The following is a 22,175-nucleotide window of genomic DNA, read 5'->3' as shown; positions in this document are numbered from 1 at the left end:
GTGTGTGTGTGTGTGTTTGAGTGTGTGCGGGGTGTATGGATTGGGGCCTAGTGTGGGAGAAAGATGAAGCTGCAAACTGTGAGAGCAAGATATGAAAAAGCAAAGTGTGACAGAAAAACAGGGAGACAGGTGAGGGAGAGAAAAAAAAGATTTGTGTAAAGGAAACATTAAAAAAGTTGATTCCAAAACAAAAACAAAATAACAGCACCAAGCAACACACACAATTACACTGAAGGGATATACACATATTCCCTTTTAAACAAAAAAGTGTATTATTTTTTTCTTTTTCCTTTGTTTCGAACCAAAAATTTAAAACAAAAGTCAACATTTGATGAACAAAATCAAAGTTTTAAAGTTTGAAAAGGGTTTTGGAAGAAGCTGAACACTTATATAGACCAAAACCACTATGTCAATAATAACTTCAATATTGACACTTTCACAGCATCTCATCAGAATATTTAAGCACATTACACAACACACAATGGTAATACTCTCAAAATAAATCAGAATACACAATTACAAGTCTCATTAATAGCAGCATATCTTTTAATTATGCCATCTTTATCTTTTTTTTTTGAAGTTGTAAAGTTGTAAGATATGTGATCCTGAAGGGCTCGACCTGTTTTTGACCCTTGATAATGTCCGGTGCAGGTAAATACCTGGTCCTCAAGCATATAGACTGTCCCTGCAGTTATCATTCGGTGCAACAGTTGCAAAGTTTTGTTTTAACAAGCAAATGGTGCAGAAATTTGGTGTTCTTTGTCGATTATTTCTAGCTGTGTTTATCATTTTATGGAAAGTTAAAGGTGAAGCCACAGTGATGCCTCCAGAAACCAAACCAAGCAGGAAAACAAAAAGCCAAAACTGTATTTCAGGAATTCTATTATACTGTTTTTGTATAGATCATTGAAAACTGTCTTGCATTAATATAAGCCTTAAGCAATCACATGTTTTCATTTCTTATTTGACAGTTACTGTTACTAATTATCTGATGCACACAGAGTAATACAGTTAACGTCTTGGTCCGTTGTGTGACTGGGCTACAAAACTAGACTTTGGACTTAAACTTTGACCTATCGGATCTGGGGTGGCCATGGACTCCCCTGGCTCCCGCTTGGAGGTGCCATCATAAAGCAGGCAACGCCAATGCAATACGCTATTTCACAAATTCAAAGGAGTATTTCCGTACAGTCTGGTAGCTGTTTGTTGTGTGTGTGATGACACTATTCCAGTGTGTCCCGGACACAGTAGAGCTCATGAACGGGTCTCCAGACTCCAGCTTCAGTGCAGAAACTTCCTAACAATGTAAATGAACAATAATCACATCTAGGGGTTAAGGGATATCTTTAAATAAGGCAAACTTCAACTTTTCGCAGTGTTTTTTTTTTTTTGCTTTTGTCACGTATTAGACAAACAAGGTTCCTTATCTAACATCTATATCTAAATGAGGACAGGTCAGGTGTGTGTTGACAGTATCACCATCACGAACATCACAGTTCCTTCAGTTGTAGGTGTAATGACTGATTTTAAACATTCTCTGTCTGCGTAGATTCTCAGTCACCCAGGTCACGGTAACCAGTAAAAAGTGACTGAAATTCTCTTTTTTTTGTCATGAAAACACACCTCATTAAACCAAGAAACCTGAGATGAGATGACGGGAGATTGGAAGAGAGGCGAGATGTCGTCCAGTTGCTTTTTACTGAAGCTTCTCTCTCATTACGTTCTTGTTGCTTTGCCTGTTTTTGCAGTGACACTAAGAACGAAGCGTGCAGAAAACCAAAATACAGAGAACACAAGCAACCATTGAAAAAGTCTTTGCTAGTTTTACAACAAGAAGAAGGGAAAACACAAATACAGAGACACTGCAGAGTTAACAGCATATATCTGGTATCAATGATCTCTGAATCGAGTAACAAATGTTTTAACAAACAGCAAAATGCATCTTTGTTTTCAAAACCTCTGTCAAACAGCCTTTCTGTAACTTCACGAGTCACTATGGCAACAACAAGCATGTCTAAACTGTGCTTATCACTTTTATGTGCAGCATTTCTATATTTGTTTGCATTCTTTTCCCTTTGCAGCTGTTTTTCTAAAAGAGTGTTGACTTATTGGTGAAGATTAGTCTGTTCTAGTTTGGGTTTTATCCATTTGCTTGTTAAGTTGCAGTGCATTGAGCTCACACGATTAACATAATTTTCTCTTATTTTATGTCAGAACTTCAGAATACTTAAACAATAATAATAACTTTTACCACAGATACGATTATATCATCACTGCTCATAAATATCAATTTATCCAAGTGCCTGGTCTCTACCAGTACTTACTTTCTACATTGTTTCTAAACGAGGTGCCTATTCAGAAATGAAAATATGTTTTCTGACTGATGCTAAGTGACAATAATCCTTTTATTTTCTAATTTTCTGTAGCTCATCTGAAATGCCAGTGGCAAAACAGACACATTAACAGTGTGCTTTTCTGAGATAATGTAAGAAAAATGAAAAGTTGATATTCAAAATCCTCAGATCCTTGTGTCTGTCAGCTGTCAAAAAATATAAAAGTACATTTTTTAAAAAGTAGGTAAAATGAAGGGTTTCAAAGGAGACCCTTTGTTTGAGTTATCTCAGCTCCCCAGAAGCTCAGTAAATGAGACGCAGGTTTTTGTGTGATGATCCTGAGGTTCTTGCAGACAGTTAGCAAGTAGATTTCATAGCTAACATGTTGATAATTTATAAGAAAAGGCAATCTGTGTATCTGGGGGTGGCAGAGGGAGAGAGAGGAGGGGCAGGCAATATGAGTAGTAATTTACTCAGTTAAGAGCCAAATGGCAGACAGACTGTCGCCCTGCGTGTTATCGCAGAGATTTGCACTCTGCTCGTTTTCTGACTATATTTCCCTGCCTGTGTGTGTGTATGTGTGTGTGAGTATGTTTGTGTGTAGTTTTGTGTGCATATGCGCACAGTTGGGTAGTAGCTTTAGAGTACCAGCATTATCCGAACATTTCTGTGTATATTGTACTGTAAATGATAAAGACTTTATTGCTTTACCAGCTCTCGTATGTGTACATACTGGTACATGTTTGTTCATAAACTGAGATTACGGTAGATGACTGTAGGTGGATTTATATGTGTATCTGCATGTGTTGGAGTTATATGTACTTGTGTGTTTGTACTCATGTGAATGAATATGTGTGTTTTAACGAATCTTGGGAGGCTTCATTGCACTCATCAGGATATCAGGGTTGAGAAATGGCTGTGTCACTGCAGTGACAGTTGTGTGTGTGTGTGAGGATTGATGGGCCTGAGTCTGACAGCAGCCATATTGTGGAGCGAGAGAAGGATGGAGGGATGGAGGGAGGAACAGGGGGAGGAGTATTGTAGCCCCCTCATCCTCACAGGTTAATATTGACACAGCCTGGGCAGATACAGCGCCTGAAGCGCTCATCAATCACTTTCAGTGGACCCATACAAATACACTCATATACACACTCACGCTCTGGCAGTGAGAAGGACCACACACACTGCAGGAACACTGCACAGAAGAAAAAAAAACACGTGTTCAAACATCATTGGCCTGTTTAGACAAGTGAACATAGGAAGAAATATGTTTTTATGAATGCCAGACACACAAACATGAATGTCAAACTTCCTCTGTTGGGTTTGTCATAAACATCTCTTTTATTTTAAAAGTTCTACTTAAATAAGCGCAACAACAATTTTGAGAACTTCGCAAAACAAACAGTTGTACAGCAAATCTAGATTAATCAAGCAAATATGTTTTCAAAAGTACCACTTTGCACACTTTATGCGTAACCCTGCGTTGCAAATTATGGTTGCCATAACATTGTTGTTAATCATTTCAGAGAGAAAGAAAAAACAAGTTCCCTTGACAAACAAAACAATTAATTAATGCAACTTTCCATCCATCAATCATTGTGTGTGTCACTGAATTACCATAATCTGTGCATGGTGGCTGTTTTAAGAGCAAACAGTTAATTTCCAAACTATAAATCACAAAGTGTCTCTCTACCCCTCTGTGCGCTTTGACAGCTTCGTCTCTCATTGCTACAGATGAAGGCTTACTTGAAACCACTTCAGTTTTACTAAATTGAATTAAATCATATGTGCAATAAAAAGCAGAGTCTAACAAAGTGTCCCATTGAGATGTAACCAAAATGTTAGGAAGTGTTTATTAATCGTTTTAGGGCAATGTGACAAACTGTCATCTTTTTCTAACTTTCAGGACTGGCGTGGTTACCTGGACGGGCTGAAATCATTCAGTCATAGCCATGGATACGACAGCCTTGTTGTTCTCTTGTCCATCTGTGATACAGTTCATCATCCCCGCCAGCAGGTGGCTGTCTACTCAAACAACACAGATCTCTTAAACCAGGTAAATCAGCTGAGAGACCACCGAACAGACATCTGTCCCAAGAGTGAAACACAAGTACTTCTTTGTTAGAAACAGCAATGTATTAATGTTTGTTTTGTCTGATTTATTTCTATTTTTAATCTTCCCTATCCCCAAGATTAGATGTATCCTATGATAAACACAAGGCTTGTTACGAGGACAGGATGTGGTGATGCTCTGCTCTCTAAATAAGTCACATAGGAGAGGTAGGACATTAAAATGACACGGTTTTCACTGCAGATCTGCTCTGAGTTGGAAGAGTCCTCCAGCTGGTCTCTGTCTGGTGAACTGGATGCTAGTGAGGGTCTCCAGGTCTACCACATTCCTATAAACACCTCTGCATCCTCCGGTACTCCTCCTCTGCTGGAGGAAGAGATCCGAGGCATCCTTAAGGACTTTGTGGACCGGCGGAGCTCTGTACTGGCCTGCCACCCGAGCAGTAGGACGTCTTCCACAGAGGGAGTAGCAGGCAGCGTGGAGTTCTCCCAGGGATCATCGGGTATCAATGACATGGATGGTTCTGACATAGAGAGAGCCGACGGAGGCAATGGAGACGTGGTGGCAATAGCAAGGTAAAAAAAAAGGATCTTGGGGTTCTTCACCATGGAATAACCATTTGAGTTCAAAATGGTCCCTCCTTTTTACCCCAAACATTAGGACAATTATTAGACAATGTTTTAAATGTTCCTAAATAAAATAGAGTGACTTTATATGCAGTATGGCACATACAGAGTTTGTCATTAGTCTCGAGAGTCCTTTGCACACAAATCTGTCGGCAGAAAGTCAGATCCAATTTGCCTAAATATTCAAAACCAGTTTCTAAAACTTGAGTTCAGTATTATTGTTCAGAAGAGCTCCGTAATTTACCACCAACAAAATTTAACCCTTGAATATTTCTTCAGTTTGTTTTTTTAACTGTTAGGGATTTTTAAAAAATGACTGTGATCTGTAATACACTTCAAATAATAACTTCTCTCTTTTGTGTTTTTAAAAAAGATCATTTCTGCCTCAGCAGTAACACTGAGTTTTGTCTCTCAGACCACCGGACCCAGCAGAATACAGAAAGATTCTGTATATTATATAAATGCTGTGATTTTAAATAGTTTTATGTTAGATTAAAGTAAAGCATTTTAATACTGTCTGTCTTTCCATCCAATGAGATTATATTAGAGGCATTTGAAATATTTCAATGTACACAAAACCCAAGTTTTAAAGACAAAATAAGTCAAACAAAGTGTAAATGCAAATGTAAAGTGTGAGTAAGGCCTACGCATAACGCCACAAAAACATCCTCCAGAAACTTGTTTTAATAAGACTCCTCCAGCAACCTCTTCTCTGGATTGAGCTTTTAAAGGTTTTTCCAGGACCCTCCAAGCAAGCAACGTTCTTTAAATATTTCCTTGAGGTTTTCATAATTTTAAGAGAGCAGTTTTGTTATTTGTTTTTTAACCAGTGTCACTGAAAATCCTTAAACTGCATATTGGTTATTAGTGATTTTTAAACAAACATTGACTTCAGTGACTGTGTTGTTTTGTCTCTGTAATCAGGGTGATGGCAGATGTTGAAGAGGACACAGGCGGTGTAGGAGTCAATGCTGGTGGGGAACTCGTAAGCCCTGACAGTGGGATGACCACCATTCGTAGCAGCCGGTCCTCCAAGGAGAGTTCAGTCTTTCTCAGTGATGACAGTCCAGTTGGTGAGGTTATAGCAGGTGGAGGTCCAGCAGTGGGACCAGGAGGAATCTTCCTCAGAAACCCCTCTCCTCTGGGGTTGTTATCTCTCTCCCCTCCTGTCCCACCTGAGAGGAGGAAGAACCGCTCCAGCAGGAATAGGAGTGACAACTTTGACCTGTTTAGTTTTGACCCATTACATAGCAGTGACCACTCTATGCCAGCAGGAGGGGAACTGCCAAGTTCTGGAGAAAGAGGAGATGAAGGCGAAAGAAGAGCAGGGAGCTCGAGCCTGTCAGAGCTTGAAGAGTTAAGCTTGCTAGATTTCTCTGCTCCAAACTCATTTGGAGGGCTCGAAAGTGGAAATTCCTCAATTGACCACCATGGTCAAATCCATGGGAATGAGATGCTTGACACTGTGGTTCCACCGACCCCAGTCAACAGCCTGGTAGGTAGCCGCCCGCCCAGCAGTTGTGGGGTCAGGTTCTTTCCAGAAGATGTAGTTGAAAGAATCAATGGCCTTCAGCACAAAGACAGTGTTTCATCGTCCTTGTCGGAGACATGGGATGAACTTGGCTTTGACACACAAGGAACATTATCCTCCAATGATAATATTGCCTGGAATAGGCTCAAAGACTCTGAGAGTCCCCAGAATATTGTGGAAGAGGTTAGAGGCAAAGAGTCACTCAGGGATACAACAGAAACAGAAACAGAAAGCAGAGAGGAGATCTTAAAGTCAGAAAATGTCCACCAGAAGGGAAAGAGCCTTGAACCACAGCTTAGTCTGATAACTGAGCAGACTGAATCGTATGACAACTGGAACACAGAGTCTGTACTTACAGATCAATGGAACACTGTTTCTTTGGCTGATCTACAACTGACACCACCAGAGGAGGAAGTAACTGGGAAATGGAAAGCTGGTATCATGAGAGCAAAAGAGAGAATCTCATCTTTGTCAAGTAAGAAAACAGTCGTAAACACTTTAACACCAGACACATCGAAAGAAGAGGACGAAGGGGTTCAAGGAAAAAAAAGAGACCTACAGATGGAGGTCTTGGACTTCTGGACATACACAGCTCAGAAGGGACTTCTCAAATCTGAAAGCAGAACCACCACGTCTTACCCTGAATCACTAGATATGTGGAATATGACAATCCGGGATGACAGTCTATCACCTCTCACAACTCCCGACAACTTGTCTGAAAACTCAGGTTCCTTCTGTGGGTTGAATCCCAATATAAAGAGTGGTACATCTGTTGAAAGTCCAATGGGATATGGTGGAATGGAGATGTGGAACACCACCATACAAGAAGACAGCTCTTCCACAGTAACAAGCCCGGAAGGACCTGAAAATGGAAAGGACCTTAGTCACATGGGATCGTTGGATGCCAATGATTCTCTTGAGACACATGCAAGAAAACAAACAGAAGAAGACAAGGTTATAGAGGAGGAACATGGCGAAGTTGATGAAGTTGGGTGGAGAGGTAATGAACACAATGTGAAAATAGTCATAGAGGCTGCAGAAGGTGGAACAGAGACTGAAGAAACAGGGGACGAGGACATACAGTCTGTCTCACAGAAATCAGCATCTGATAAAGAGGATCCCTCCTACCATGGCACTGACATGTGGGACTTACCTGTCCAAGGCATGGTCACCTCCACCTCTGAATATGACAACGTAGGAGCTGGTACATGGAGCGTGACATCTTCCCCTGACACCTTTGCTAGCCCTGTAGTAGATATGATACAGTTAGAGGGGGAGTCCAGCCCTTTTATGGCTGTGACCAAACCTATTCAGATAGATGAGAGGCAAAATCAATACCAGGAGGCTGATCCTCTGAGAAAGACCGAAGACAAAGCAGTGACAGATAGAGAGCAGCCAGCCAACCAAGTGTTCCTGTTTGAGGGAACTAGTGAGTTGGGTCACATGACCAGGAGTTGGGAAAGTTCAGTTGACAGTAAGTATGACAACAAAAGCAGAGCAGGATCAGAGGAGGCTGACTGGATAGAGCAACAAAGGGATCATTCCCCATTTGTTCTGGTGGACTCCTCCTACGTCACTCAACAAATTACTGAAAGTCCAGAGGAAGCTGCTGATCTGCCAATAAGATTGGCCCAAGACCAAGATGAGCCTGCTGTGGCTCTTTGCGCTAACAAAGAGAGCAATGGAAATGTGGAGGGCAAAATAACACAAGCTGCATCTCTGAGCTCCAGCCCTGGGATTGAGGGAGACACCCAGAACAGCCCTGACAGCCTTCACACAGGAAGTCAAGATAAACATGGGTCCAGTTCTGACGGAGATTCATTCTCAGGCTTAGAAATGGAATACATCATTGTGTCTGGCACAGTGAAAGAAACCCAGAGAGAGTGGCATGATAGGCCTAAACAGGGTGACAGGCAATCAAAAGGAGCAAGAAAGTCTATGGAGACTTTTAGCATGCTGTCCTATGCAGCCTCAGTACTGCAAAGTCAGGCCCAAGCTGCACATCGAGATCACCAGGAGAACACGCCGGAAAGTGGTAGTGCAGATAAAGAGCAAAATCAAGTTGTCTTACCCACTCACCACCAATCAAGTCTTGATAATTTCACTGAGCATCACGTGGCACCAGAGATAGTCAGATTCAGCCAGTCAAGAAGTAGCTCTGAAGGTTTTCATCACTCAGATTCAAGACCAACAGGTTGCAGTCAATCACAGGCAGAAGAAAGAAACAATGACAATGAATCCAGCTTCTCAACCCGAAGTGTGTCTCCATCATTAAGATATCCGTCAGACCACTTCCTGAAAACCAGAGAAGAAGTTTACGTCCATTCACAGATCTCAATGGAAGATTCGGACGAGGGCGGTCACTCACCATCTGCGCCTCCACCGTGTCCTGCTTCCATGGGTGACTTTCAAGTGTGGGGCGGTCAGCTAGTGAGACAGGACACATCTCAAACCACATCTGAACCACAATCCCCTGTACTCACCAACAGTTCGGTCTCCCACACCAGCTCTCTGATCGGCACCCCAGTAAGCGAACCGTGTGTTTCTACTGACAAAGGACTTGGATTACCATTTTCTGGAGATTTAATGGAAGAGGAGGAACAGGAGGAGGAAGCTGATGTGGAGTCCACAAGTCTCCCAAAATGGACTTCAGATGTACAACATGATACGGAAGAGAGAGAACAGTTGGGATCTTCTGATCTGCTGAGTTTTGCAGAGGACCCGATTGGAGGTTCTTCATTTCAGCAAACAGATTTACAAACGCTGGAACCAAAGAGGGAGGGATTTTTTCAGAACAGAGTGGATTACTACGACGGACAACCTATAAGGACTGAAGATCATGATAAATGGTCTATTGAACAACAGACTGGAGACCATGGAGATCCTCACGATATTTATTCACCTGGTTTAAGGTAAGCAAAACACCAGAAATCACATACTTACGCCCTCTGTCCTGATACAGCAGCAGAGAGAATTTGTGCTGATATGCTATTAGGAATGGTGTAAAAGTGTCTTTGCAGTAATCATGCTTTTGTTCATTGTAGTCTTTTCTGTTCCTCAGCTGCTCAGCACACACACACACACACACACACACACACACACACACCCCTCCCTCTTACTTTCCCTTAGTTCTATAGTGGTTTTTTTTTGTCTCTACGGTTTTCTCAATGGAGTCTGTCAGAGGAATATTAGCATCACTGAACAGACTGCCAAAATCGAGCTCAAGGGCTCTCCAGAGGAACTGAGTCTGGTGATCCGTGTGTTTGTGTATGCATGTGTGTTGGATGGATTACTGACAGACAGAATGAATATCAGTGGTGTGACAGGGACAGATCATGTCCCTGTAAATAATATGTAGCATACAGTATGTGTGAGAAAGAAACAAGCTGCAAGTGCATGTGGGTGGGTTTCATGTGTTCAGCAGCAAGGTTTGATCTGCAGCTCTGCGTGTGTGTTTATAAATCTGTTTACGCCTCATTAAATATGCATTACCTGCCTCATTACAGCTGGAGCCCCACCACAGCTAATGGAAACAGCTCCCCTAGCTCTCTTGCAAGGTGTTGGTGTGAGTGTATGTATGCAACTTTGTGTGGGAGTGTATGCATATGTAATCGCCAGTGCAGCAGAGAATAAAAGTTGTCCATGTAGCTTCAACTTTGCATTAGCAAAGAGTGCATAAATTAGTTATGTGTGTTTGTCTTAGTGTAATTGTTTTTTTAAATTATACTGTATGTAAAACAGACTGTTTGAGATTACTGAAAACGGTTTTATATAAGTGAATGACTTTTAACTTTAGGCTATAAAGCAGAACTCTTATTTCATTCTTTTTTTGGTGGATTTAAACATTCACGGAGTTTCAATGTAAACAGGCAAACTTTTTCTTTACATTCAGGAAATAAAACACACACAATGTGCTCGAGGTCTAACGAATGTGTGTATAAATACGCATTTCCTTCCCTTAAAAAAACACAACTTAAATAAAAAAAAAATGGTGCATGTTTTTATGGCCAGCGGTCCTCTTTCCCCTGCTCTTGTCAGGGTATTGCTGTGTTTTTTGGTGCATTGCTGCCACCCGTGGATTTGTGAAATAATGGAAGGATTTTGTATCACCTGTGCGCTTATGTGCACACACGGGGGAAGAAACAAAACAGACACTCAAACGCTGCTCCAAAGTGCCATTAGCGGTCAAAAACTCCACATCATTCTGTTAATGTAACACTCGGATATTAAGACACACCAGTCCATTGAACAAGCTGAAGAAGCTGCACAATGAAAATTAGATTCTGTCACAAAATGGTCCTAATTAGAGTACACTGGCCATTTTACAGAGTTTGAATGCATTAGATACATGCATTTATGTTGCACCCAAATATATTGTACAGATGAATGAGATGGATAAATGTCAATGTACTCCATGTGTATTTAATTCTTTTTGTATTTCGTTCTCTCTGCTCTGATCCCTGATCCCCTTTACCTTCAACAAGACTCCAAGATGTGACATCGCAACCGACCGCTGAAAATGCTGCGTACCAGTGGAGAGGAAGTCAAAACACAACTCAGGGTCAAACCCAATACGGCTACAACTACCACCACATTGACCAAAGAACTGAAAACCAGTGTACCTACCCAGCCTGCGCGGATACCAAATCCAGCAGTCACCACAATACCACAGATGTCTATGCTGAGTTTACAACTGATGCCGCAGCTATACAGTACAGATCTGAGCAGACTGAGAACTACTTTGAAGCTGTAGTTACCCCCCAGTACAGCCTGGGTGATGACGCAGGTTTCCAGTGTCACTATGTAGCTGAAAGCCAGTATATATCTGAATCCACGCCTGAACTCCACTACTCTCAGGATCACGCTACAGGCCAGAGTCAGTATGAGTCGGACCATGCTCATTATCAGGTTGACGGACAGCCATTCTACCAATCGGATGTCCACACTGAGAGAGAAGACCATGCACGGTATGTGCCGGAGGGATATGTTCACTTTCTTCTGTCAAGGTGAGCTTTCACTCATGCAGACTTAGTTGTTCCCCACAGGGATCAAATAATATGTCTGCTGGCAGGCGAGCATTTACGAGACAATGTTCTTACTGAAAATGTTTTCTTGATCTCTCTGAAAACCTGAAACCAGATCGTAGAGGTTTTCTGACAGAGTGGTGATGGTCATGAGAGGATCTGGACTGGTTTTCAGAAACCTGCAATACCGGTGTTAACCACAAAGAGGCAGCACAGATCAATTTGGAATAGAACAGAAATAGAAAGAAAAATACTTTATTTATCCCAGGCCTGGGAAATTATTGTGATACCGCAGCAAAAAAGAAAAAACACCAATCATAACAGAAAAGGGTGAAATACTATTTAAAGAAAAATAAAAATAAAGTGAAATAAAAATAAAATAACTGTACAAAATGTGCAAATTGAAAAAAACAGTGCAAAAGACAAAGGATTTTACAGCGCAGAGAGCTGAGAATGCTCTCTGTCAGACAGAGGTGAGGTGTTATAAAGGGCTGTTGCTCTGGGTAGGAAAGATTTCCTGTACCGGTCCTTGTGACAGCGGAGCTGAATCAGTCTGTTTGAGAAGGAGCTCCGCTGCCTGTCCAGAAGGGGGTGGAGAGGGTGGTCGGGGTTATCCAGAATAGATAACAGTTTGTTCAGAGTCCTCCTCTCCACCACCGCTTCCATGGTGTCCGGTTTGCAGCCGATTACGGAGCCAGCCTTTCTGATCAGTTTGTTTGTCGCTGGCTCCGATGCTGCCTCCGATGCTGCCTCCCCAGCAGACTACAGCAGAGAACACTGCACTGGCAACAACAGACTGATAAAAAATGTTCAACATCTTGCTGCACACACCAAAGGATCTCAGCTTCCTCAGGAAGTAGAGTCGGCTCATCCCCTTCTTGTATACAGCCTCAGTGTTGATCTTCCAGTTTAATCTGCTGTCAGTGTGGACGCCCAGGTACTTGTAGTCCTCCACCACTTTAATGTCCTCTCCCAGGATGTTCAATGGCTGTGTGGTCTCTTCTTCCTGAAGTCGATCACCATCTCCCTGGTCTTGGCCACATTCAGGAGCAGATGGTTCCTCCCAGACCACTCCACAAAGTCACTCACCAGTGCTCTGTACTCCTCATCCCGTCCACCACGTACACACCCAACCACTGCAGAGCCATCAGAGAACTTCTGCAAGTGGACCAACTCAGAGTTGTACTGAAAGTCTGAGGTGTACAGGGTGAACAGGAATGGAGAGAGCACAGTGTCCTGTGGGGCTCCTATGTCACTAAACAACACATCAGACAGAGCAGCTCCAAGACGGACAAATTGCGGCCTGCCTGTCAGGTAGTCAGTAACCCAGGAGACCGTGGGTGAGTCTACCATCATCGTCTGCAGCTTCTCCCTCAGCAAAAGTGTTCCCAGACCTGAAGTCCTTCTTCTTCTTGTTGAGGAGGACTTTCAGGTCACTGGTGACTCAGGGTTTATTGTTTGGGAAGCAGCGTACGGTCTTGGCTGGCCGGGTGATGTGTTCACAGAATTTTATGTATTCTGTGATGCTGTTGAGGTCCTCCCCATGTGGATCACATAGCACTCCCCAGTCAGTAGACTCAAGCAGTCCTGCAGGGCCTCTTTGGCCTCCTGATTCCACCTCCTAACAGTCCTTGTGGAAGCAGGCTGCCATTGCACAAGAGGAACATACTTTGGTGTCAGAAGGACCAGGTTGTGATCAGATGTGCCGAGTGGGGGGAGGGCAGCGGCACTGTATGTGTCCTTTGCATTTGCTTTTTTTTTTTTTTTTTTAACCGCTTATCTCTGTAACTGAGCAGCCAAAGATTGTCATATAAAGCCTAAATAAGCAGGTGGAGAAGGATTGAATTTGAAAGTGAATCCAGATTCTAAAATTTAGTTTACTAATCCAATAACGAAATGGGAGTGGGGATATGGCTGTACAGAACCGTGTCTGTTACTTGCTGGTAGCAGGACAACAGGTCACTGGGGTTCAATTCAATTCAATTTTATTTGTATAGCGCATATTTACAACAACAAGTCATCTCATAGCGCTTCACAAAGGCAGAGACAGAAACACCCAACAATCCAAAACATTTGGATTCCCTATAAGCTTCAGCAGTCCGCAAGCAGTCCACAACAGTGGGAAGGAACCGAAAACCCCCACAGGGGAAAAAAAACTTCCGACAGAATCAGGCTCAGGGAGGGACGGCCATCTGCCTCAACCGGTTGGGTGAGAGTGGGATGAATTATACAATTTAGTTTACAGTTAAACAAGTTATTAGAATTTATTGTCCTTTTGTAACAGGAGGCATCATGGTGGGGTTGCGGTCTGATCTTATATGACAGGTTCACATGTCTTCAAGTCTGTCTCAAAACAATACTCAGATGTGTCTGTCTTGCTGTAAAGGAAGAGATGCGGGACCACATCCATCCATCTTTTTCCATGAAAAATATCTCGCTCCAATCCACAGACAGGGCATTTGTCATAATATGGCTCACCCAAAGTCTATTTTTTTCTTGATGAAATGTCAAAAACAATACTGTTCGGCAATCAATATTCAATGTTTGTGTGTACGTATGTATGACATGTACGCTGAGCATAGTGTACATGCATTTGTGTGAGCGCGTACATACTGCATTTTACTTGTTCCTATTAACAGATGCATCGTGGTGCGTTATTCGCCCCACTTTGTAATTCTGATAACCCGCCCCCTCTTTGGGGTACATGACCCTCCCCTGTCTTTTTACTCTGTGTGTGTGTGTGTGTGTGTGTGGTTGCATGCATACACAACAGACCTTTCCATAGTCAAGTGGTCATGTGACCTGATTGTGGAAAGAGTGGTTCGGTCACTCATGCTGGGAAAAGAGAGGATGAGGGAAAGGTAGGTGCCTGAGACAAAGATTGTTTAAGAAAAAAAGAAAAATCCTTGTGTCCATGTGTGTCTTTGTGTCTATAATCATGTGCACTGGTCTCTCTGTACTGCTTCTCTCTATTGTTAGCGGGCTGTATGCTAATCAGAGTCTGTTAGAGGGGCTTTGGTTGGGGGGAGGTAGCAACACTGCTCAGTATTGTTTCCTCAGCCCACACGTGCAGCCTGGGAATGAAGCAGTGAGTTCGCTTCACTCCATCCGCTTTGTCACTTCTGTAATCTTTTATGTCCACAGTCAAATGAACAGATTTTCAACTCTTCCTGATCCAATGTCATGGGAACAGTTAGATACTTTGACTTTGTAGATGGTTGTCTTTGGCTTATTTGGCCCAATATTGTGTGTAGTTGTGCCTCTGGTGGCAGTGGCTATAGCAGTAATAGTTTATGTTTTGGCTCATTACTGTCTTTCTGTGCCTCTGAGCAGACACTCCCAACAGGGAGCTGGTGCAGCGGAGATGATGATGAAGACGGCCTCCAGTGAGGAAGCTGCTGACGAGGCAGACGACAGACAAGGTAAATAAACAGACAGATAAACTAAATTTGTGTATTATGTTGACTTTTGGGGCTGCAAGGTGGCTCGGTGGTTAGCACCGTTGCCTCACAGCAAGAAGGTCGCTGGTTTGGACACCCGGGATCTTTCTGTGTGGAGTTTGCATGTTCTCCCCGTGCAGCGTGGGTTCTCTCCGGGTTCTCCGACTTCCTCCCACAGTCCAAAAACATGTTGAGGTTAATTGGTGATTCTAAATTGTCTGTAGGTGTGAATGTGAGTGTGCTTGGTTGTCTGTCTCTAAGTGTAGCCCTGTGATAGACTGGTGACCTGTCCAGGGTGTCCCCTGCCTTCACCCTGAGTCAGCTGGGGTAGACTCCAGCCCCCTGTGACCCTAGTGAGGATTAAGCGGTGTATAGATGATGGATGGATGGATGGATGTTAAGTTTTTGGAAATTTGAGTTTTGGTGATTTTTTTTATAGAGGTGTAGTTTACTTTCTTGTTTCAACAGTCTAAAGAAATCTTATTTTTAGGGGGATTACTTGGATTTACTGACAGAAGCCTAATACAATCACAGCTCTACTCCCCCTTTTCATATAAATACTCTGCACTGCTCTGAGTTCTGTCTTCTGTTATGATAAAATCTCAGGTGGCACAGACCCACCTTCCTCAGCGGATATATCAGGCGGGTCTAATCAAAGGAGAAAGTTGGCAGCTCCACCAATGAACGTGTCACTGGACCACAGTGAGGGGTCTCTACTCTCAGAAGATGCCCTGGACACAGAGGATGAGGGCTTGGATACTGGGGATGACCTGGATGTCAACATCGATGACATGGACACACCTGATGAGGCTGACTCGCTGGAGTTCAACAGACACGGTGAGGCAGACACCATACAGACACAATACAAATATGTCGATGTGCAAATGGAAGATGACAGACCGGAAATGTACACAATAAAAGAAGATACATGGCTGCCTATTGTACAGCATTACAGCTCAGAAAGGACAGACATCTTCTGTATGTATGTAGTTGTTGCAGCAAGCATAATTTGTACATCTCACCTTCCTAATATGAGGAAAAGTTCAAGAAAATGTGAAAAAAGTTCAGGTCTTTCTGCACCAGCCTCTCGTCAAATCAGTCCTTGGATTCGTCAGAATTCTCTTTACTACATTTTATCCATACAATAGAAATCAAAAAGTAAAAATGTATTTAATTTGTTTCTGTGTCATCTTGTGGAACCTTCCTGATGCTACAAACAGAGGACTCAGAGGAGTCGAATCTGGGTGCAGGAGCAGCATCAGGTGATCCTGTGGCGGGCCACGGAGCAGCTGAGGAGAGCAGGGACAGTCGGCTGTGGAGGAGCGTGGTGATTGGAGAGCAGGAGCATCGCATTGATATGAAGTGCATCGAGCCGTTCAAACGAGTCATTTCTCATGGAGGTAAACAAACACTACTGCTTAAATAATCTCTGCTGCTGTCTTGAAATCCCTCCATTCAGTTGTATCTTGCTGTTTTTGTCTTTGGTTGAATCACATATTTACTAAACGCTTTGAAAACTTTTATTTTATGACGAACAGTTTTACTGTGTTGATAAATTCTGAATTGTTTCATTCTGGTTTAACTTAGTTTTGTCTTTGCTAAACCCCAGCTGTCATACTTCACCTGCCGCTTCTCAGATTGAGATTCTGCTCGTGGAATGGAAATGGTCACAGGATCTAAATATCTCTCAACTGTGGCAATGAGCTGTAATACACTGTAATAAAAGAAGTAATGAAATACAAGGAAACAGAGGTTACAGAGAGTATGATTGGAACTTTTCTTGCCCTAATATGCATTTGAATGATGGAACTCGCAGTACATCAGTTCCAGGGGAGGAGGGGAGGTCTTACTCAAACACCTAACCTCCCCTGATCCATGTGTAGAAAGAATAGCATCTCTATTGTTATTATTTGTGCTGCTATAACTGAAGGGGCCTGGAGTTAGTTGATCCAAAATTATTCATTTGCTGTGTATGAGGACAATAATAGTTTAGAAATCCAAGAAGACATTTTCATACAGGATGAAAGGTTTGCACATATGCACTACAAGTCAGAGTGTGACTTTCCTCTTTGTGTTTAATGGTTTCAGGTTATTATGCTGAACAGAATGCCATCATCGTGTTTGCAGCATGCTTCCTACCAGACAGCGACTGTGACAATTACAACTATGTGATGGAAAACCTTTTTCTGTAAGTAGTCGACAATATCTGAGCATTACACCCACGTCTCATTTTAAAACCACAGGCATTCATTCTGCAGCTAAACTAAACTTGGAAAACCATTGATTTATGGCTTTCTGCACATCACTCTTGTTATATATGTACAGTCGTCCTCAAATGTATTCATACCCTCCCATTTAAGAAAAGGCAAAATGCACAATAGTCCCTCAAATAACTAGAAACTGAAAAAAGTAATAATAAATAAAAATTTGCTAAATTATAATCTAGTGAAATATGACATTGCTTTTGAATTTTGGTTGAAAAGAATCATTAAAAAAAACAAAAAAAAACGAAACTGTCCCGGACAAATTAGAGCACTGTGCTGATGAGTAGTGGGCCAAAATCAGAATACCTGTCAACAGGTGCACAAGTCTGATTTAGAGTTACAGAAAACACTTGATTGCAGTGATTGGCTCAAAGGGTTGTTCAACAAAATATTAGTTTACGGGTCCCATCATGCTTTTTTGCTTAATTGTATAATTCCGGACCTTTTCATATAAATGATGTGCATTATAGCACTGAATTAACAAGGTCATTGGCTTTCCGTTATGTTGCATTCTACCACCATCTTTTCTCATTGTCTCTATGTGTGTGTGTGTAGGTATGTAATAAGTACATTGGAACTGATGGTGGCAGAAGATTACATGATTGTCTACCTGAATGGCGCCACTCCTCGCAGGAGGATGCCTGGTTTTACCTGGATGAAAAGATGCTACCAAATGATAGACAGAAGGTAATGTTTGCACAAAGAAATTCACAGTTCATGTAATGCATAATCTTGCATAAATGTGATATTCAGCATTCTTCTGCAGTTTTGTTCTCTGATCAGAAATTTGATTCCATATATGTTGTGTTTCATTGACATTATATTATATTCTGGTGTTTTTCTGTAAAGCAGACTATCCTGAAGAAGTTCAAATATTAGTACACTTGTTTGATGACAAATGAAGAATCTAAAGCAAACCTGAATGAGCAAAGTGACAGTCAAATCAGGACCAACCGTGAAATCATACTCTCTATTTACAAGTGCCAATGTACCAACTTAGTGTTGTTGTGGTGCTCATCAGTGGAGGACTGCGTGTGTATAATGGAAAATACATGTAAATGTAAATCCTGATCATCCATGATGATTATTGTCTGTGCAGATTCTCAGTCATCCAGGTCATGGTTATTCTGGTAGATTAATTGTAGCAACTGGACTTGCTTGAGTTCCTTGAAGACGTTTCACATCTCATCTAAGTGGCTTCATCAGTTTAGACTGACTAGTAGGGAGTTCCAGATACTTATATCCTAAAGGAGCCAATAACACCTGAGTTTTGGTTTCAATTGGGGGTTTGTTGCTCCTCCCCCTCATTATGTGAGAATAACCATGAGAATCTTCACAGACATGTAAATGTAAAGAAAACACTGTGCATCTTTCTTTCAACTGAGATTAACTGAAATTTAATGTTTCAGTTAAGGTTGTGTGATGAACTTATTCTGTTCTATTGATGTATGATATCTGATGAGTGTCGGTGACGTCTACCTTCTATAAAAGCCTGTAACACGTCTATCACCAAAAATACAGAAACAGAAGCTGCTGTATCAGTTAACAAAACTTGACTATGACCTAAATGTTCTGTATAAATTCAGTGATTCTTCCGGTTATTATTGTTATTGTTATTATTCATTTATCTTTTCTTAAATCTAGTTATTACAGAAGAGGTATATTAATTACCTGTTATATTTTTTTTATCACAGCAAGACGTAGCTAAGTGAGTTAACTAGTAACTTGTTTTAGTTTTATGATCTGTAGATATATGACTTCATTTCTTCAGATAAATCTTTGTACCATGTTTTTGGTTATGACTAAACCCTCATTCCATTACTTGCTTTAGCACAGTGTGTACTGTGTGTGTTTCCATGTGATTATTTGCAGATTTAATTCACCAAGTAGCTTTTCATTGTGACGCAAATGTAGCAGTGACACTTTTGGTTGTAAACAGTGTGGGCTGTTGTTATTCTACTCCACTTTTAAAGTCTACTTCATGCCTTCCTATAAGTATAGATGATAATTACTGTTGTATTATTCTAAGTTAGAGTTATCAGGGAAATTCTGCTAATCTTCGCTGCCTCTTCTACCTCTCTCCTTGTTCCACAGACTAAAGAAAAACCTGAAGATGTTCATCATTGTTCATCCTTCCTGGTTCATACGGACATTGCTGGGAATCACGAGACCCTTCATAAGGTCTTACTGCTGTAATTTATATGTAGCCAGCACAAGATTTACATTAGAGCTCTTCATATTTACAAAAAATGCATACTATTGACATGTTTTTACAGATTACTATATCTATGATCCCAGAACATCCTCGACAGAAATAGAACTCATCATTAAATAACAGCATGTCCGTGCTGGCCTTTGGTCATTAGACACCAGCACAAATCAAAACCTTTATTCCTGTAACGCTTTACAAAAAGACAGTTTGACTACGTGGGATATCCAGGAGCCAATTCACTTCATTTCAATGGTGCGTATAACCCACTTTGCTGAATCAAATCTGTATGATTTCTGGCTTTTACAGCTCCAAGTTCAGCAGTAAGATCAAATATGTGAACAGTCTGCGGGAGCTTGGAGAGATCATCCCAATGGAGTACGTCCACATTCCACCCAGCATCATCAAGTGAGTCCGACTCTATCAATGTTTAATGTACGAATCTGCACTTTAGTTCTTTGTTGGCCGCACAAGTTGGAAGCAGCAACATCTACACTGTGGCATTTCCACTTTGTCTGAGTAACTTGCTTGTGTTGACTTGATTATTTCAAAAGATACTGCATATGAATTGTGTTACATAATGAGTTAGCTCGCCTCTCATCCCCCAGAGTGGTTTTGTTAAATAGCACTTCTCTCTTGGCCGTTTCAACTAGAAATTAAAACCTATTTATCAAGTCTCTCTGCACGAATCTTTTGTTTTCTCTTTGTAGATTAAACAATTCTAAGCATAATATATACAGTATGTGTTGTCATATTGCTGCAAGAATGATGGATATTTTATCTCAGTATACAAGATGTGTTTGTGTTTTATCTTGACTTTCATAGGTCATGGTCACGGATATATGCTGTAATTTCTTCTGTAATCACGTTACACAGACAAATGCGTTCTTAGCAGGTCTACTCTAGAAAGCACATTCTTTAGAAATGGTCAACAAACACAACAGCAAACTTTTTTTCCAAAGTGCCTAAATTAGGCATGTTTGTACATCTCTCACTCTGCCCCAAGGTATGACGAGGAGAGGGCTATACACAAATTTGCATGCATGAGGTAAATCTCCTAACCTGCCTGTATTGATCAGTTGGATATGTAAAGGTCTCCCTGAAAATCCTTCAGTGCTGTTATGAATTTTCTCGTGCTGGGACTAACCTTTGACTAACCTTTGGCTGTCTTCTTATCCAGCATAAAAATGAGCCAGATATTGATTTTCTTATTTCTCTCAGTCTGTGATGTGGCTTTTGCTGTACACTAGTTAATTTTACCGCTCACGTGTGACATTTTTAGTAGAAATTTAATGAACATTGAGTGTAGACTCTGCAGTAGGTTCCACTAACAACCAAATAAACACAGCTACTCCCAAAGGAGGGCTGGTCTGATCTTAGGAGGAATTAGAAAGGAACAGACTCGGAACAGGGAAACACCACTAACTTTCTCTGTTAGTACGAATCGGTGCAAAGGGTCTGAAGTTTCGGTGGACACATGCTTGACTTTTTCATAATTGGCAACAACATCGTTCCGCAGTTTAGAAAATCAGTTTGTAACTAACTACTTACTTTATGCAAGTTAAGCAATTAGCCAGAGGCAGCTACACTAAAAGATATATTTTCAAATCCTACACATATTAAGGTGTCATATTTCGGGTTGGTGAAGGTTAGGGAAGGATAGGAAGTGCTGCAACAGTACTTTGCCACTGAGAAGACATTCACGTACATGCTTACTGGTCGCACATCACATCAGTGTAAACTTTAGAACAAATGACCGACGCTGTTGTTTTCTGGTGAGGATAGAGATATGAGATTTTATGCTGCCTGGTGAGCTATTTCTGCACAGATCTACATTGTTAACACTGTCGATAGATCAGTTCAAGCAAACATCCGCTTACTTACACTTTGGTGGATTAAAATGGAGATGAAATTATGAGAAAACCCAATCCATGACCTTTGTGTCTGTGAGCCAAATACTACTGAGCATGTCTGGAGTCTGAAACATACCGAATGACTGTACAGAATGAAGTGTTTAAATGTTTGAGGGTCTCATATGGACTCTTTCGAGGAACATCCTTGCACCCTATGCATTGCAAAGCATTCCTTTGACCTTGACCTCTCTCAGTGCTTGTTTTCCTTTCCTTCTATTCCTCCTTCTGTGGCAGTGTGGATACAGGCTACTAATCCCCAGCAACTGCATGTGCACTGATAATACAGTCGCCCTGTCACTTCTGAACCTCCCTCTCTAACTTTTAATCTCTGCCTTCCAACCCAACGCTTAACCAGACTGGATACAGAATTGCAGGACACAGCAGCTAAGTAAGTGGTAAGCCATCGTTCTTTGTCAGTGAGTGAATTTAACAAACCGCTGACGCCTCTAGCGGGAAAAGTTTGTCCATAAAAAACAAGGTATTGTCCTGATCGAAGAGTTTACCAACAGAGGTAAAGAAAGAAAGATGTACATGTAACTGCTACTAGAACTAGTAGAACTTTGGTAATGTGGCACATTTCACTTTCCTAACATAAGCATAGCATAATCTATATTTGGTCAACTAACTACAAGACAGACACACACACACACACACACACACACACAGCGGCACTGATTTAAATAAGGCAACATTTGATATTTTCGCTTAACATTTTCAGCTAATTTAGTTGCAGGGTGACAACAAATGAAGATAAACTCTTTAGC

General features: G+C 41.5%; 1 protein-coding gene across 1 annotated transcript in view; it reads left to right on the top strand.

Annotated features, from left to right (window-relative positions):
• The window catches only part of LOC103366660 (prune homolog 2 with BCH domain), a 28,528-nt gene extending 6,508 nt beyond the window's left edge, over nucleotides 1-22,020 (top strand). The window contains exons 2-15 of the mRNA XM_008294442.1: nucleotides 4,240-4,389; nucleotides 4,648-4,979; nucleotides 5,955-8,014; nucleotides 8,060-9,473; nucleotides 11,046-11,567; nucleotides 14,919-15,007; nucleotides 15,641-15,862; nucleotides 16,246-16,425; nucleotides 17,114-17,213; nucleotides 17,845-17,976; nucleotides 19,384-19,470; nucleotides 19,808-19,906; nucleotides 20,505-20,546; nucleotides 21,767-22,020. Coding sequence (XP_008292664.1) covers nucleotides 4,240-4,389; nucleotides 4,648-4,979; nucleotides 5,955-8,014; nucleotides 8,060-9,473; nucleotides 11,046-11,567; nucleotides 14,919-15,007; nucleotides 15,641-15,862; nucleotides 16,246-16,425; nucleotides 17,114-17,213; nucleotides 17,845-17,976; nucleotides 19,384-19,470; nucleotides 19,808-19,906; nucleotides 20,505-20,546; nucleotides 21,767-21,803 — 5,466 coding nt within the window. The 3' untranslated portion in view covers nucleotides 21,804-22,020. The remainder of the gene's footprint in view (nucleotides 1-4,239; nucleotides 4,390-4,647; nucleotides 4,980-5,954; nucleotides 8,015-8,059; nucleotides 9,474-11,045; nucleotides 11,568-14,918; nucleotides 15,008-15,640; nucleotides 15,863-16,245; nucleotides 16,426-17,113; nucleotides 17,214-17,844; nucleotides 17,977-19,383; nucleotides 19,471-19,807; nucleotides 19,907-20,504; nucleotides 20,547-21,766) is intronic.
• Nucleotides 22,021-22,175: the final 155 nt, after the last annotated feature.

The sequence above is a fragment of the Stegastes partitus genome, unplaced genomic scaffold, assembly GCF_000690725.1.
Source record: "Stegastes partitus isolate 25-593 unplaced genomic scaffold, Stegastes_partitus-1.0.2 Scaffold963, whole genome shotgun sequence".
NCBI lineage: Eukaryota > Metazoa > Chordata > Actinopteri > Pomacentridae > Stegastes > Stegastes partitus.
This window is presented reverse-complemented; position numbering and strand designations above follow the sequence as displayed.